The 17,108-nt window shown below is 39.6% G+C and overlaps 1 protein-coding gene across 1 annotated transcript in view; it reads left to right on the plus strand.

Annotated features, from left to right (window-relative positions):
* The window catches only part of LOC139755446 (uncharacterized), a 150,470-nt gene that overhangs the window by 65,913 nt on the left and 67,449 nt on the right, over positions 1–17,108 (plus strand). Inside the window, exons 6-7 of the mRNA XM_071673756.1 lie at positions 533–630; positions 9,612–9,678. Coding sequence (XP_071529857.1) covers positions 533–630; positions 9,612–9,678 — 165 coding nt within the window. The remainder of the gene's footprint in view (positions 1–532; positions 631–9,611; positions 9,679–17,108) is intronic.

The following is a 17,108-nucleotide window of genomic DNA, read 5'->3' on the forward strand; positions in this document are numbered from 1 at the left end:
ACACCACATATTGTCCTCAGGCATATATACCGTAGTTTGAGCCAGGTATCTATTTTATCTACCAACTCTTAGGATTGGATGAACAGCTGGGATGACTGCTGACCAGGGTTTGAATCTACGTGCTCGACCATGGATGGCACATGAGTGCGTCATTGTCAGGAACACTCACTGCTACACCATTGATAAGATGGGCTTGATTAGGGCTCCAGTTTCCAGTGCCAAAAAAAATCAGAAAGGGACCTTAGGGTAATGATAGATGAAATGTAGTTTAAGTTAATGACACCTTACATTGTCAGGCATCAGCAAGCTTACCACTTGTTATCAGTGTGATAGGGACATGGTTGTTAGAAGTTGTATTATGATTCATTGGTTTAGAGATGGAAAAGGGAAGAATTATGTCCTTGACTGTATAAGGGGTCCTATTGTAGTATCATAGGAGATTGCTTACATTTTGTACATTAATGAGAGCTGAGAAATAGTATAAATACAAATATTTCAGCAGGTGATAGGATTATTTTATCTCTGTTTACAGTTAAAGATGACTCCGCTACATTGGGCATGTGACAGAGGACATACCTCAGTTGTGCGATTGCTCCTCAGATATCGTGCACAGACTGATGCAGCTAACAAGTAAGTGAATTTTGTGCTGGATGATAAAATAGCAGCTTGTTAAGTCACTGGTTATTTAGGTAGTGCTGGGTAAGAAGGTAGAATAACTAGAGGAAGAGTTTTGCACCCTACTTTGTTTTTTGCTCTCAAAAGTTTATATATCTTATGATAACATGCACATCCATATGTTTTAAGCTGGACATTTCTTAACCCATCAGTTTCTCTCATTTACTTCACTTTTGTATGCTGTTTCTTTACCATATATGTAACTTGGGATACCTTTTTTATACTCTCTTTTGTCCCCTTACTCCATTTCCCTTCCCGTGAAACATGTCATGCCTAAAGCATCATTTCATGACATTTAACAGTCAGTTCCATGTCAAATGGAACACTTCTATATTTCATGTAGCATTCAGTCTGATATATTTTGAGGCATTAGTTAAGATTTACCTATCCTTTCATTCTGGCCTAATGCAACAAACGTTTGTAATGCCTGGCATCATTTGATATACTTGTGGACTTGAACTCAGTTTTACCAAGTCTGTCTGTCTATGGGTGTGGTCTACCTCTCTCCATTATTTTCATCCATAATAGCAAATATCTTCACCTGTCTTTCACCAGTCCATCATATGGTCTTCATGGGTGCATCATTGGCTAAGCTTTTGTCAGTGCAAAAATCAAATGACTTCCCCAGCATGCACATTCATCTTCTACTGATCATTCTGTAAGCTTTTGAAAAAATCTGTAGGATCTTTAGGGGTAGAGGCATCTGACTTTCTCCTTCTGGTGAGGTCACCTTTCACTGTCCACATATTTGGTGCTAGGAGCATGCTTGCTTGATATGTGTCTTCCCTCTGACTAGTCAGAAAACCCCACTTATTAATGACCTAATCATTCTCCAGGCCATTAGCTTTGCTCTGACCTCCTACCTCATTTTCAGAATCCTGGCTGTGTGCAGACATTTAACCCCGGCCTTCATTTTTATTTATTTTTGTCATACCATGAATGAATATTCTTTTATAGATTGGGTATGGTATGAGGTATGTATATACAGCTGAATTGATTTTTATAAAACTTTCATAGTTTGTTGATTTTTATGTGTTTTGAGCGCTGTCATTTTAGGTGAGGACAGTGTCACTTTTTCTGTACCCTTCCTTTTACTCCTCATTTTTAGTCTTCCATTATTTTTTCATGTTGGAGTTTTTGGGTGATTGGGCTTGTTACAGGGAAATGCACAAATGTTGGGACTTAAAACGTGGTGCAGTAGAGTGGCAAAAATAATTCAAACCGTGGTTTTGCTACCCTGTATAAGACAACCAGTCGCATCTTTCCTTTGCTTGTTCTGTTATGTTGATCTAGACTGACATTTTGGTAGACAATGGCTCCCACTACCATAATTTGATTCTGGAGGAAGGGAGTTTTCTTTTATATAGACTGTTTCTCACAGCTTAGGGGCAACTTGTAGACAAAGATTGTTCCCAGGGTATGCTGGGTCATGTTGGAATCAGGTGATTCATGTAATCTCATACCACATCCATTGCCATGTCATAAAGTGATAGGTGATCAGGGCCACCACAAGGGCAGACAATGCAGTCAGCCTTTTTGTATGACCAGCTATAAAAAATTTCATTCTCAAGAGAAAATGGACCCTGTCTACAAAACAATGATGCCAGTTTCAACTGGCATCACACATGTAGGTATTATTTATTTATTTGATTATACTTTGTTGCTGTCTCCCGTGTTAGCGAGGTAGCGCAAGGAAACAGAAGAAAGAATGGCCCAACCCACCCACATACACATGTATATACATACATGTCCACACACACACATATACATACCTATACATCTCAACATATACATATATATACACACACAGACATATACATATATACACATGTACATAATTCATACAGTCTGCCCTTTATTCATTCCCGTCGCCACCCCGCCACACATGAAATGAAAGCCCCCCTTCCCCCTCATGTGCGTGCGGTAGCACTAGGAAAAGACAACATAGGCCACATTCATTCACACTCAGTTTCTAGCTGTCATGTATAATGCACCTAAACCACAGCTCCCTTTCCACATCTAGGCCCCACAGAACTTTCCATGGTTTACCCCAGATGCTTCACATGCCCTGGTTCAATCCATTGACAGCACGTCCACCCCATTATACCACATCGTTCCAGTTCACTCTATTCCTTGCACGCCTTTCACCCTCCTGCATGTTTAGGCCCCGATCACTCAAAATCTTTGTCACTCCATCTTTCCACCTCCAATTTGGTCTCCCACTTCTCCCCGTTCCCTCCACCTCTGACACATATATCCTCTTTGTCAATCTTTCCTCACTCATTCTCTCCATGTGACCAAACCATTTCAAAACATCCTCTTGTGCTCTCTCAACCACACTCTTTTTATTACCTCACATCTCTCTTACCTTTTCATTACTTACTCGATCAAAACACCCCATACCACATATTGTCCTCAAACATCTCATTTCCAGCACATCCACCCTCCTCCGCACAACTATATCTATAGCCCACGCCTCATAACCATATAACATTGTTGGAACCACTACTCCTTCAAACATACCCATTTTTGCTTTCCAAGATAACATTCTCCCTGAACTTTTGCCCCCTCCCCCACCCTATGATTCACTTCCACTTCCATGGTTCCATCCGCTGCCAAATCCACTCCCAGATATCTAAAACACTTCACTTCCTCTAGTTTTTCTCCATTCAAACTTACCTCCCAATTGACTTGTCCCTCAACCCTACTGTACCTAATAACCTTACTCTTATTCACATTTACTCTCAGCTTTCTTCTTTCACACACCTTGCCAAACTCAGTCACCAGCGCTGTATCATCAACGAACAACAACTGACTCACTTCCCAAGCTCTCTCATCCACAACAGACTGCATACTTGCCCCTCTTTCCAAAACTCTTGCATTCGCCTCCCTAAAAACCCCATCCATAAACAAATTAAACAACCATGGAGACATCACGCACCCCTGCTGCAATCCAACATTCACTGAGAACCAATCTTTTTCCTCTCTTCCTACACATACACATGCCTTATCTTCCTACACATACACATGCCTTACATCCACGATAAAAACTTTTCACTGCTTCTAACGACTTACCTCCCACACCATATATTCTTAATACCTTCCACAGAGCATCTCTGTCAACTCTATCATATGCCTTCTCCAGATCCATAAATGCTACATCCAAATCCATTTGCTTTTCTAAGTATTTCTCACATACATTCTTCGAAGCAAACACCTGATCCACACATCCTCTACCACTTCTGAAACCACACTGCTCTTCCCCAATCTGATGTTCTGTACATGCCTTCACCCTCTCAGTCAATACCCTCCCATATAATTTACCAGGAATACTCAACAAACTTATACCTCTGTAATTTGAGCACTCACTTTTATCCCCATTGCCTTTTTACAATGACACTATGCAAGCTTTCCGTCAGTCCTCAGGCACCTCGCCATGAGTCATACATACATTAAATAACCTTACCAACCAGTCGACGATACATTAACCCCTTTTTTTTTTTTAGTAAACTCCACTGCAATACCATCAAAACCCGCTGCCTTGCCAGCTTTCATCTTCTGCAAACCTTTTACTACCTCTTCTCTGTTTACCAAATCATTTTCCCTAACCCTCTCACTTTACACACCATCTTGACTAAAACACCCTATATCTGCCACTCTGTCATCAAACGCATTCAATAAACCTTCAAAATACTCACTCCATCTCCTTCTCACATCACTACTACTTGTTATCACCTCCCATTAGCCCCCTTCACTGATGTTCCCATTTGTTCCCTTGTCTTATGCACTTTATTTACCTCCTTCCAGAACATCTTTTTATTCTCCCTAAAATTTAATGGTACTCTCCCACTCCAACTCTCATTTGCCCTGCAAAAATCATCCAAATGCCCCTCTCTTCTCTTTCACTGTTATTCTTACTTTTATCATCCCACCACTCACTACCCTTTCTAATCTGCCCACCTCCCATGCTTCTCATGCCACAAGCATCTTTTGCGCAAGCCATCACTGCTTCCCTAAATACATCCCATTCCTCACCCACTCCCCTTACGTCCTTTGTTCTCACCTTTTTCCATTCTGTACTCAGTCTCTCCTGGTACTTCCTCACACAAGTCTCCTTCCCAAGCTCACTTACTCTCACCACTCTCTTCACCCCAACATTCTCTCTTCTTTTCTGAAAACCTCTACAAATCTTCACCTTCGCCTTCACAAGATAATGATCAGACATCCCTCCAGTTGGACCTCTTAGCACATTAACATCCAAAAGTCTCTCTTTCGCTTGCCTATCAATTAACACTTAATCCAATAGCGCTCTCTGGCCATCTCTTCTTCTTACATATGTATACTTATGTATATCTCTCTTTTTAAACCAGGTATTCCCAATCACCAGTCCTTTTTCAGCAGAAGTTCACCAATTATTCCCTCAACTGCCACATTACTCACCTTTGCATTTAAATCACCCATCACTATAACCTGGTCTCGTGCATCAAAACCACTAACACACTCACTCAGCTGCTCCCAAAACACTTGCCTCTCCTGATCTTTCTTCTCATGCCCAGGTGCATATACACCAATAATCACCCATCTCTCTCCATCCACTTTCAGTTTTACCCATATCAATCTAGACTTTACTTTCTTACACTCTATCACATACTCCCACCACTTCTGTTTCAGTAGTGCCACTCCTTCCCTTGCTCTTGTCCTCTCACTAACCCCTGACTTTACTCCCAAGACATTCCCAAACCACTCTTCCCCTTTACCCTTGAGCTTCGTTTCACTCAGAGCCAAACCATCCAGGTTCCTTTCCTCAAACATACTACCTATCTCTCCTTTTTTTCTCATCTTGGTTACATCCACACACATTTAGACACCCCAATCTGAGCTTTCGAGGAGGATGAGCACTCCCTTCATGACTCCTCCTTCTGTTTCCCCTTTTAGAAAGTTAAAATACAAGGAGGGGAGGATTTTTAGCCCCCGCTCCTGTCACCTCCACTTTTCAAAACATGATGTAATACATTCTTGAATGTAATGTTCAAATGTACCTTTTTCCTATTGTAAAACACATCTTATGTCTTATCATCCTTACAACTTATTTCATATTCCCACTCAGTTTTGTAACCAAGTTTTAATCAAGCCACAGAAATATCCCTATGCCTATTCTTTCCATGTGGGATCCAACCTTTACTCACCACTTTATGCTCCTGCTACTTCCTTCAAATCCTCTCTCTCTAATAGCCCTTTCTCTCAAAAGTTCCTTTTCACAGCATTCTTTAATTCAAGTACATGAAAATCTGTCTCATAAGAGGATTCCTCTTACGTCCATCATCTGTCATAGTATCAGCCAGTTCATATGCAACGATTCCAACATGTGCAGGTACCCCAAGAATGTAATATTTCTCCCTGTTCCATGAATTCCTAGCACTGCATTTACTTTTCTTAAATAGTGCACCTTCATGTATTAAAATCCTTTCTTTCCAGTTTGTCTGGAACACATGTGTCACTATTTATCAGTATTTCGTTTTCAAGATTCACCTTTGTCTCATCTCTTAGGACCTCATTGATAGCAAATGGTTCTTCCTGTATTGAGGACACTCCATGTTTTTGTGAATTAAGAATATTTTGTTGGCCCAACCTGGCCTTAACCTTAAAGCCATGACAATAGGTGGGTAGCATCCACCTTCACTTTCCTTGGAAGCTTCTCCTAAGAGATCAACAAAAGGTCTTTGGCATTCCTCAAACACTTTCCTTAGATGATACTGTAGTCTTCTTCTAAAGGGTTTACCCTCTGTTGAGATGGGTTTGCAACCTTCTGGGCAGATGGACCCTAGTGTGCCACAAGATAACTATTAAAGAAATCATTTTTGCCCTACTGCATTCTAATTTTGAAAACCATTTCTCTAACCTTCCCCCTTGCAGCACAGTCCCAACTTAGAGAAAAATGTAAGCTTTAGAGAATGAAAAGGTTTTTCTCCTGGATGATGTTCAGTTTTAGAGAATGAAAAGGTTTTCTCCTGGGTGATGTTCCATCATCATTTTTCTGGGTTTTCTTTCTTGTTTTAGCTTCCTATTCCTTTCAAAAAACTTTTTTCTTAAGTGACATTTACCACCAGGGGATCCATATCCATGTTCCAAGGATTATGAGACGACAGGTTAGTACCATCTTGATGGTCAGTGGGATAATGATGTCATTTCCATGTTCAGGTTGTTGATTGGTCTGTGGGTAGTACTGAGCCAGGCCAGCAGGCTACTAGCATGAAATCAGTGGTTAGCTTTTATCTTACCCAGAAGTATGGGTTCATATGTTTCTAATTCTGGGAGTCTTACATATCTTAAAAGCTCAGTGGACTCCATCTCGGAAAGAAAGATTTTTATTTTTCAAAACCTGCATTTTTCTCATTTTCATTCTTTATCTGCCATTTAAATTATCAGTACCACTCATTCTCATTTCCATGGAATAGATCACGTGCATAAAGGTATGGCTGGCAAGGGTAAGGATGCCCTGCTCTGCTTCCCTTTATTATTTGTTCATGCATGGAATATTATGTTGTTTCATACCAATTTTGATGTATTAGTCTGAAGAAAAATTAGGGTTTTACACCTAATGAGTTAGGATGAGGTCTCTCCTCCCAGCTGTCCTGACCTTTTCATGGTTGTATTACAGGGGGCACAGTTTTGTAGAGAACATCTCACACCAAAGGAGATCATGTTTCCTTGTTGCTGGAATTGGCACATCTTTAAGCATTGGGAGCCTATGGAAAGAGATCCTGGGTAACACCAAGAGTCTTAGAAATTTTTCTTGGGGTAATTATAGATAGAAAATAGTAATAGAAAATTGTGCTGTCATTACTCATAAGATCAGACCATATTTTTTTTTCAATATTTTGAACTTTTGCCTTCAGTGCACATGAAAAATTACTGAATTTGCCTCACTGAAGAATTAATTCTGGTGTACTACAGGGATTTGTTCTAGCCCCAACTTATATAATCTTAAGGTCAAGGATCTTCTGGTAAGATCAGCCTATGCAAGAATACCATTCTTTTTTAGGTTCCTTTTGTCTCTGATTCACTAGATTTTGGCCATATCCCAACAAACATGCTAAATGTCCTATTTATTCCCACTTCTGATCTCCCACCAATTGTACTGTAGGAAATTATATGTTAGAATATAGTTCCCTAAAATTTTAGGCACTGACTATTTCTTGGAAAGTGATTTTCACTTGTCATTTACTTACAACAGCACTCATGTTGTATTTTTTTCACCAGCATCAGTATTCATTGACTAACCATAAAGCACACTTTCTTGTAGAGTCATCAGACCTTGTTACTAACTGAAAGTGCATTTACTGTTTGTTTTTACTGCCCAGCTACTCACTCTGTGTAAAAGCCTTATTTATATGCACTTGTAGCACTCACCAAAAAGTTGAAAGGTAGTTCTCTATTTTCCATTATGATTCTTGACAAATACAGTACAAATCTGTAGATTGTATCATTGACAAGCCCCCTCAAATCTGTTTTCTGAATTTTACTTGTATTTCACATATAATCCTTATTCTCATGATTTTATCAATATTTACATGGTCAGGGGGGCTACATCAGTGAAGATGTTTTATATTTCAGGTCATTTGATTTTCCAGAGTTCTTATTTATATTATTGATGTCAGTTGAAGTTATCCTTACATATATGCATGTGGAATACTGTTCATACTGTTGAGAGACATATCTTCATTCCCCACAGCAATTCTTGCCAGAATTCATTACAAAACTGTCAGCTTGACCTGAACTTCTTTTCTCCATTCCTTGTTTACCATTTAGAACATATATATATATATGATTTTGTAACTACTTTCATGGTCAGTTTTTTAGGGGAGTACTGTAGTTTGAGCATAGGCCATGGCACTGAAGATCTTTCATAATATTTCATATGAACTAAGTCCAGAGGTCTTATTTATGTCACTGATATCCCTAGAACTTTGTTGAATGAATACATACTTGCAGAACCACGGTAGAATATTTGCAAGATTTCTATGATTTTTCCTGTCACCTGAAAAATTTTTCAGCTTTTCTTACAAAACTCCATTGATTTAGATATTATATCTTTGATGGACCCATGAATATGTTGAATGATTATGTCAGTACAGTGTATGAAGTTTATGATACTGTATATCACTGGAATATCATAGATAGATACTTAGGTCTTTTTTAGCACTATAAAACATCCACATTGTTTGGAACTTATGATACCTTTGGATATTTTACTTCATTTTCCTATGTGGTGTATGATGTTATCCTACCTTTTCATGGGAATTTATGACATCATAAACTGGAAGAATTAGTTACTGGCAGGAAGAGCATTTGTGGATATGACTGAGTAAATTAGATATACCTTGCCCTACAAAATCTTTGTGTGTCCAGTTCATGACAAATTGTTTTAGCAGGGGGACCATACATGTTATGAAGGTGGGAGCTAGTATTTATGGGAATATTTTCTCTATTCTAATTAAAGCAAATAGTTTGGTAATCTGTCTTTGGTGATTCTGTTGCGTCAAACATGTCCCTGGCATAAATCTCTGTGCTGTTTCTATGTGCTTTTTTTTTTTTACCAGGTTCTATAGGATAACTTATTTTATTATCCCAAAGTGGAAATATTTAGTGACTAATGATAATGGAAAAAATGATTACTGTATCTTCCTCCTGATGGCTTTAGAATTTCTCCACAGGGACACTCATATGCATATGAAAGCAGTTCATTTGCTACTAGTAAGAGTTTATGGATTCCAGAAGAACTCTCAGCATTTGTAACTCGTAATCCTTTAATTTTGTTTTTGTGAGTTAACTTGTATGTTCTTGATTTTTCATTAAACTCACTGGAACCAGTAGGAGAAATTAGTTTGTTCTAAATCTATGTGATAGTAGAATATTACATCAGTAATATTTTTCAGATTTTCAAAAACACCTCTTCATTTGGCTGTTGAAAATGGGCATGAAAATATTGTTCTTCTACTGCAGGTAACTTGAACATGTTTTGCATTTGCTGATGTTATGAGTATTTTGTACTTATATTTGTGTAGTGACAATCTTGAACAGTGATTTTCTTGATAAACAGAATGGAATCAACACTCTGCCACTGGTAGTAGCAGCAGTTGAACTTAAGTAAACTTCCACTGATTGTGTTTTTAGGGATAGAATATAGCTCAACTTATTCCTTATTCAGTAATTTGCTTCAGAGTATTTCTGTCATTTGCTATCACTGTCTACCTTTTTTGAATTTGATATTTATGCGCTAGTAACCATTTCATCAATGTTGGAGAGAACTGAGAAAGAGAAACAGAGATAAGCAGATGAATATGGAATTTGAGAGAGATGGATGAGGGAAACATATTCTTTGAAAGATTTAAGAGACTAGAGAGAAGGAGAGAGAGAGAGAGAGAGAGAGAGAGAGAGAGAGAGAGAGAGAGAGAGACTTTGTGAGTCATCAAGAAAGATGCATGAGCTCAGGGAAAAAAGAGAATGTGTAAAATGCAGAGTATGAGGATAAGACTTAGTGGAAGTGAAATATAATTTCCTCAACAAGAGTGAGAGTACCTACCTGCTTATCTATGAGTACACATGACAAGAGCTTGCCACGAGGAAAGTCTAGCACTTAATGCTTACCACATTTATTTTTTTTTATGTTTTATTCTTTGTTGTAAAGGACTGCATTGTTGTCAAAGTTGGGTTCATCTGAAAGACACTATTGTTTCCCTCTGTCTAATTTTTAAAGGTTTCTGTTTTCCTCCCAGTACATCTTTTATTTTACTAGATATACAGAATACTCTTGAGAATCCAAAATAGTCTGGACCATACTTTTCCAATTTTTTTTTTTTATATTGTGGATAAAAGAGCATGATGTTAGATGATACACATACTGCATAGCCCAAAGAAATGAATATTGTATTTACCTATAATTAATAACATGTTTAATGAAATGAAATACTGTTTAATCTTTTTTACCTAGATATTGTTCCTTGCCTTTACTTACAAAGTTAAGTATATGTAGTATACCAGAAGAATTAGGTATGTAGATGTTGAGGCATGTTGTACAAGTGAGAGTAGTAGGGACAGCAGAGTCTGAGGTAGCAGGGAAGGCTGGGGTAATGTCTTTTATTATTTGAATGAATGTATGGCCTAAAGCACCTGAAGGAACTTCTTTGATAAGGGAAACTAACTCTGGCTTCTGCAAGTCTTGTAACAAGCTTGTATATTGGCATGGCATTGCTGTCTTTGGCAATGTGCAATTCTTTGATTCCCTCTGGAAGATTTTATTTAACTGTAATTGTTTCATGTATTGAGGGTGCTCCTTTTATAAATTTTCCCTCCTCTGCAAGCTGTCATGTGAGCTTGAGAGATATTTCCAGGGAATTTATGGGTCAGGGCCTACTAGCCCTCATGATTTCATTGAGGGTGTACTTGTCTTTAAACATTCTTTGTGGACCACTTAAAAGTGTTCTTGGCTGTTTAGTTGTTTGTGGGTCCACCCTCAGCTGATCAGCAACTACCATTAGGGTGAGGTCATGTACTCTCTTGCTTTCAGCATATAAGAGCTTATAATTCTTCGGGATCATGTGATGGTCAGATGTGCTGATTGCTGTTGCTGTCAGCCAACTTTTCAGTGATATCTTTTTTATAGATGGTATACTTAGACATTTTTTGCTTAAATGATATTATTTTATGTTTTTCCAGTGTTACTGCTTTATGTACTTGCATGTATGTTTGCATGTGTATTTATCCTTTGTACCTCAGTTTAGTTGACTCTTGCTGTTATGAGTAATGCATTTATGGTAATGTTGGAAGGATTGTTTAGCATGTGTCAGTTGTAGTGAAGGATGGATGAGCAGTTGTTTCAGTATAGAACTTTTGTAGGTTTTTTCATTATTTTCCTGCTCAGGAGTGTATTTAGTTTTCAGCCAATTTATTTGTGCTGTTTCATGAGCATGTTTGTATGTTCTTTGGAAGAAGAGATGTCATTGGATTGTGTCAGATGTGCTTCATGTGTGGGGGCTGGGTTGGTGCAGATGTGGTATATCTTTGAAGAATTCCAGGGTTGGTCACATTAGGTTTTGTGGTTTATTTTACTTCAAAAGGAGTTCCAGTTTACTGTTTACCTTTCACTGATTATGTCAGTGATGATGTTGTTTAGAGTTTGGAATTGTTCTTGCCTTCTGTTGATGAAAAGTGGTTTTGTTCAAGTTAGTTTCTTGGTTTGATGAGTTCTAGAACTTGAGAAGTTTAGGTTAATTTTCTCTCTAGGGCCTTGTGGTATGTGCTTCTTGCTGCTTGGCTGGTGTTGATATAATTTGAAATGGTGTGGTATAGGGATGGGAAGTCACCTTTAGTTAAGTTAGTGTTCTGAGAGGGGCAGCTGGAGGAATGTCTGGCCACTATCTGGTGGAGGCAAAGGTGAAGATTTATACAGGCTTTCAGAAAAGAAGAGAGAATGTTGGAGGAAGAGAGTGGTGAAAGTAAGTGAGCTTGGAAAGGAGACTTGTGTGAGAAAGTATTAGGAGAGATTGTGTAGAATGGCAAAAGGTGAGAGCAAATGATATGAGGGGAATGGGTGAGGAATGGGATGTATTTAGGGAAGCCGTGATGGTTTGCACAAAAGATGAATGTGGTATGGGAAAGGTGGGAGGTGGGCAGATTAGAAAGGGTAGTGAGTGGTGGGATGAAGAAGTAAGATTGCTAGTGAAAGAGAAAAGAGAGGTGTTTAGATGATTTTTGCAGGGAAGTAGTGCAAATGAGTGGGATATATATATATAAAAGAAAGTGGCAAGAGGTCAAGAGAAAGGAGCAAGAGTTGAAGAGAGGGCAAATGAGAGTTGGGGTGAGAGAGTATCATTAGATTTTAGGGAGAATAAAAGATGTTGTGGAATGAGGTAAGTAACATGTGTAAGACGAGAACAAATGGGAACATTGGTGAAGGAAGCAAGTTTGGAAGTGATAACAGATAGTGGTGGAATGAGAAGATGGTGTGAGTATTTTGAAGGTTTGTTGAATGTGTTTGATGACAGAGAGGCAGATATAGGGTGTTTTGTCAGGTGTGGTGTACAAAGTGAGAGGGTTGGAGAATTATTTGATGAAGAGAAAAGAGGTAGTGAAAGCTTTGCGGAAGATGAAGTTTGGCAAGGCAGTGGGTTTGGACGTAATTTCAGTGGAATTTATTACAAAATTGGGTGACTGTGTTAGTGACTGGTTGGTAAGAATATTCATTATATGTATGGACCATAGTGTAGTGCCTGAGAATTGATGGAATGCATGCATAGTGCCGTTGTACAAATGCAAAGGGGATAAAGGTGAGTGTTCAAACTACAGAGGCATAAGTTTGTTGGGTATTCCTGGAAAATTATATAGGAGGGTGTTGATTGAGAGGGTGAAGGCATGTACACAGCATCAGATTGGAGAAGAGCAGTGTGGTTTTAGAAGTGGTAAAGGATGTATGATCAGGTGTTTGCTTTGAAGAATGTATGTGAGAAATACTTAGAAAAATAGATGGATTTGTACATAGCATTTATGGATCTGGAGAAGGCATATTACGAAGAATGGCCCATCCACTCATATGTATGTGTATATATATAGTATATATAAAATAATTTTTTTTTTTTTTTTGCTTTGTCGCTGTCTCCCGGGTTTGCGAGGTAGCGCAAGGAAACAGATGAAAGAAATGGCCGAACCCACCCCCATACACATGTATATACACACATCCACACACGCAAATATACATACCTCCACAGCTTTCCATGGTTTACCCCAGACGCTTCACATGCCCTGATTCAATCCACTGACAGCACTTCAACGCCGGTATACCACATCGATCCAATTCACTCTATTCCTTGCCCTCCTTTCACCCTCCTGCATGTTCAGGCCCCGATCACACAAAATCTTTTTCACTCCATCTTTCCACCTCCAATTTGGTCTCCCACTTCTCCTTGTTCCCTCCACCTCCGACACATATATCCTCTTGGTCAATCTTTCCTCACTCATTCTCTCCATGTGCCCAAACCATTTCAAAACACCCTCTTCTGCTCTCTCAACCACACTCTTTTTATTTCCACACATCTCTCTTACCCTTACGTTACTTACTCGATCAAACCACCTCACACCACACATTGTCCTCAAACATCTCATTTCCAGCACATCCATCCTCCTGCGCACAACTCTATCCATAGCCCACGCCTCGCAACCATACAACATTGTTGGAACCACTATTCCTTCAAACATAGCCATTTTTGCTTTCCGAGATAATGTTCTCGACTTCCACACATTCTTCAAGGCTCCCAGGATTTTCGCCCCTCCCCCACCTTATGATTCACTTCCGCTTCCATGGTTCCATCCGCTGCCAGATCCACTCCCAGATATCTAAAACACTTTACTTCCTCCAGTTTTTCTCCATTCAAACTTACCTCCCAATTGACTTGACCCTCAACCCTACTGTACCTAATAACCTTGCTCTTATTCACATTTACTCTTAACTTTCTTCTTTCATACACTTTACCAAACTCAGTCACCAGCTTCTGCAGTTTCTCACATGAATCAGCCACCAGCGCTGTATCATCAGCGAACAACAACTGACTCACTTCCCAAGCTCTCTCATCCCCAACATTCTTCATACTTGCCCCTCTTTTCAAAACTCTTGCATTCATCTCCCTAACAACCCCATCCATAAACAAATTAAACAACCATGGAGACATCACACACCCCTGCCGCAAACCTGCATTCACTGAGAACCAATCACTTTCCTCTTTTCCTACACGTACACATGCCTTACATCCTCGATAAAAACTTTTCACTGCTTCTAACAACTTGCCTCCCACGCCATATATTCTTAGTACCTTCCACAGAGCATCGCTATCAACTCTATCATATGCCTTCTCCAGATCCATAAATGCTACATCCAAATCCATTTGCTTTTCTAAGTATTTCTCACATACATTCTTCAAAGCAAACAGCCTGATCCACACATCCTCTACCACTTCTGAAACCACACTGCTCTTCCCCCCAATCTGATGCTCTGTACATGCCTTCACCCTCTCAATCAATACCCTCCAATATAATTTACCAGGAATACTCAACAAACTTATACCTCTGTAATTTGAGCACTCACTCTTATCCCCTTTGCCTTTGTACAATGGCACTATGCAAGCATTCTGCCAATCCTCAGGCACCTCACCATGAATCATTCATACATTAAATATCCTTACCAACCAATCAACAATACAGTCACCCCCTTTTTTAATAAATTCCACTGCAATACCATCCAAACCTGCTGCCTTGCCGGCTTTCATCTTCCGTAAAGCTTTTACTCCCTCTTCTCTATTTACCAAATAATTTTCCCTAACCCTCTCACTTTGCACACCACCTCGACCAAAACACCCTATATCTGCCACTCTGTCATCAAACACATTCAACAAACCTTCAAAATACTCACTCCATCTCCTTCTCACATTACCACTACTTGTTATCACCTCCCCATTAGCCCCCTTCACTGAAGTTCCCATTTGCTCCCTAGTCTTACGCACTTTATTTACCTCCTTCCAAAACATCTTTTTATTCTCCCTGAAATTTAATGATACTCTCTCACCCCAACTCTCATCTGCCCTCTTTTTCACCTCTTGCACCTTTCTCTTGACCTCCTGCCTCTTTCTTTTATACCTCTCCCACTCATTTGCATTTTTTCCCTGCAAAAGTCGTCCAAATGCCTCTCTCTTCTCTTTCACTAATAATCTTACTTCTTCATCCCACCACTCACTACCTTTTCTAATCAACCCACCTCCCACTCTTCTCATGCCACAAGCATCTTTTGCGCAAGCCATCACTGCTTCCCTAAGTACATCCCATTACTCCCCCACTCCCCTTACCTACTTTGTTCTCACCTTTTTCCATTCTGTACTCAGTCTCTCCTGGTACTTCCACACACAAGTCTCCTTCCCAAGCTCACTTTCTCTCACCACTCTCTTCACCCCAACATTCTCTCTTCTTTTCTGAAAACCCCCACAAATCTTCACCTTCACCTCCACAAGATAATGATCAGACATCCCTCTAGTTGCACCTCTCAGCACATTAACATCCAAAAGTCTCTCTTTCGTGCGTCTATCAATTAACACGTAATCCAATAACGCTCTCTGGCCATCTCTCCTACTTACGTACGTATACTTATCTATATCTCGCTTTTTAAACCAGGTATTCCCAATCACCAGTCCTTTTTCAGCACACAGATCTACAAGCTCTTCACCATTTCCATTTACAACACTGAACACTCCATGTATACCAATTATTCCCTCAACTGCCACATTACTCACCTTTGCATTCAAATCACCCATCACTATAACCCGGTCTCGTGCATCAAAACCACTAACACACTCATTCAGCTGCTCCCAAAACACCCGCCTCTCATGATCTTTCTTCTCATGCCCAGGTGCATATGCACCAACAATCACCCATCTCACTCCATCAACTTTCAGTTTTTCCCATAGCAATCTAGAATTTACTTTCTTACACTCTATCACATACTCCCACAACAACTGATTCAGGAGTAGTGCTACTCCTTCCCTTGCTCTTGTCCTCTCACTAACCCCTGACTTTGCTCTCAAGACAATTCCCAAACCACTCTTCCCCTTTACCCATGAGCTTCGTTTCACTCAGAGCCAAAACATCCAGGTTCCTTTCCTCAAACATACTACCTATCTCTCCTTTTTTCTCATCTTGGTTACATCCACACACATTTAGACACCCCAGTCTGAGCCTCCGAGGAGGATGAGCACTCCTCGCGTGACTCCTTCTTCAGTTTCCCCTTTTAGAAAGTTGAAATACAAGGAGGAGAGGGCTTCTGTCCCCCTGCTCCCGGCCCCTTTAGTCGCCTTCTACGACACGTGAGGAATGCGTGGGAAGTATTCTTTCTCCACTATCCCCAGGGATAATATATATATATATATATATATATATATATATATATATATATATATATATATATATATATATACATATATATATATATATATATATATATATATATATATATATATATATATATATATATATATATTTTTTTTTTTTTTTTGCTTTGTCGCTGTCTCCCGCGTTTGCGAGGTAGCGCAAGGAAACAGACGAAAGAAATGGCCCAACCCACCCCCATACACATGTATATACATACGTCCACACACGCAAATATACATACCTACACAGCTTTCCATGGTTTACCCCAGACGCTTCACATTCCTTGATTCAATCCACTGACAGCACGTCAACCCCGGTATACCACATCGCTCCAATTCACTCTATTCCTTGCCCTCCTTTCACCCTCCTGCATGCTCAGGCCCCGATCACACAAAATCTTTTTCACTCCATCTTTCCACCTCCAATTTGGTCTCCCTCTTCTCCTCGTTCCCTCCACCTCCGACACATAT

The sequence above is a fragment of the Panulirus ornatus genome, chromosome 19 (genome assembly GCF_036320965.1).
Source record: "Panulirus ornatus isolate Po-2019 chromosome 19, ASM3632096v1, whole genome shotgun sequence".
Lineage (NCBI taxonomy): Eukaryota > Metazoa > Arthropoda > Malacostraca > Decapoda > Palinuridae > Panulirus > Panulirus ornatus.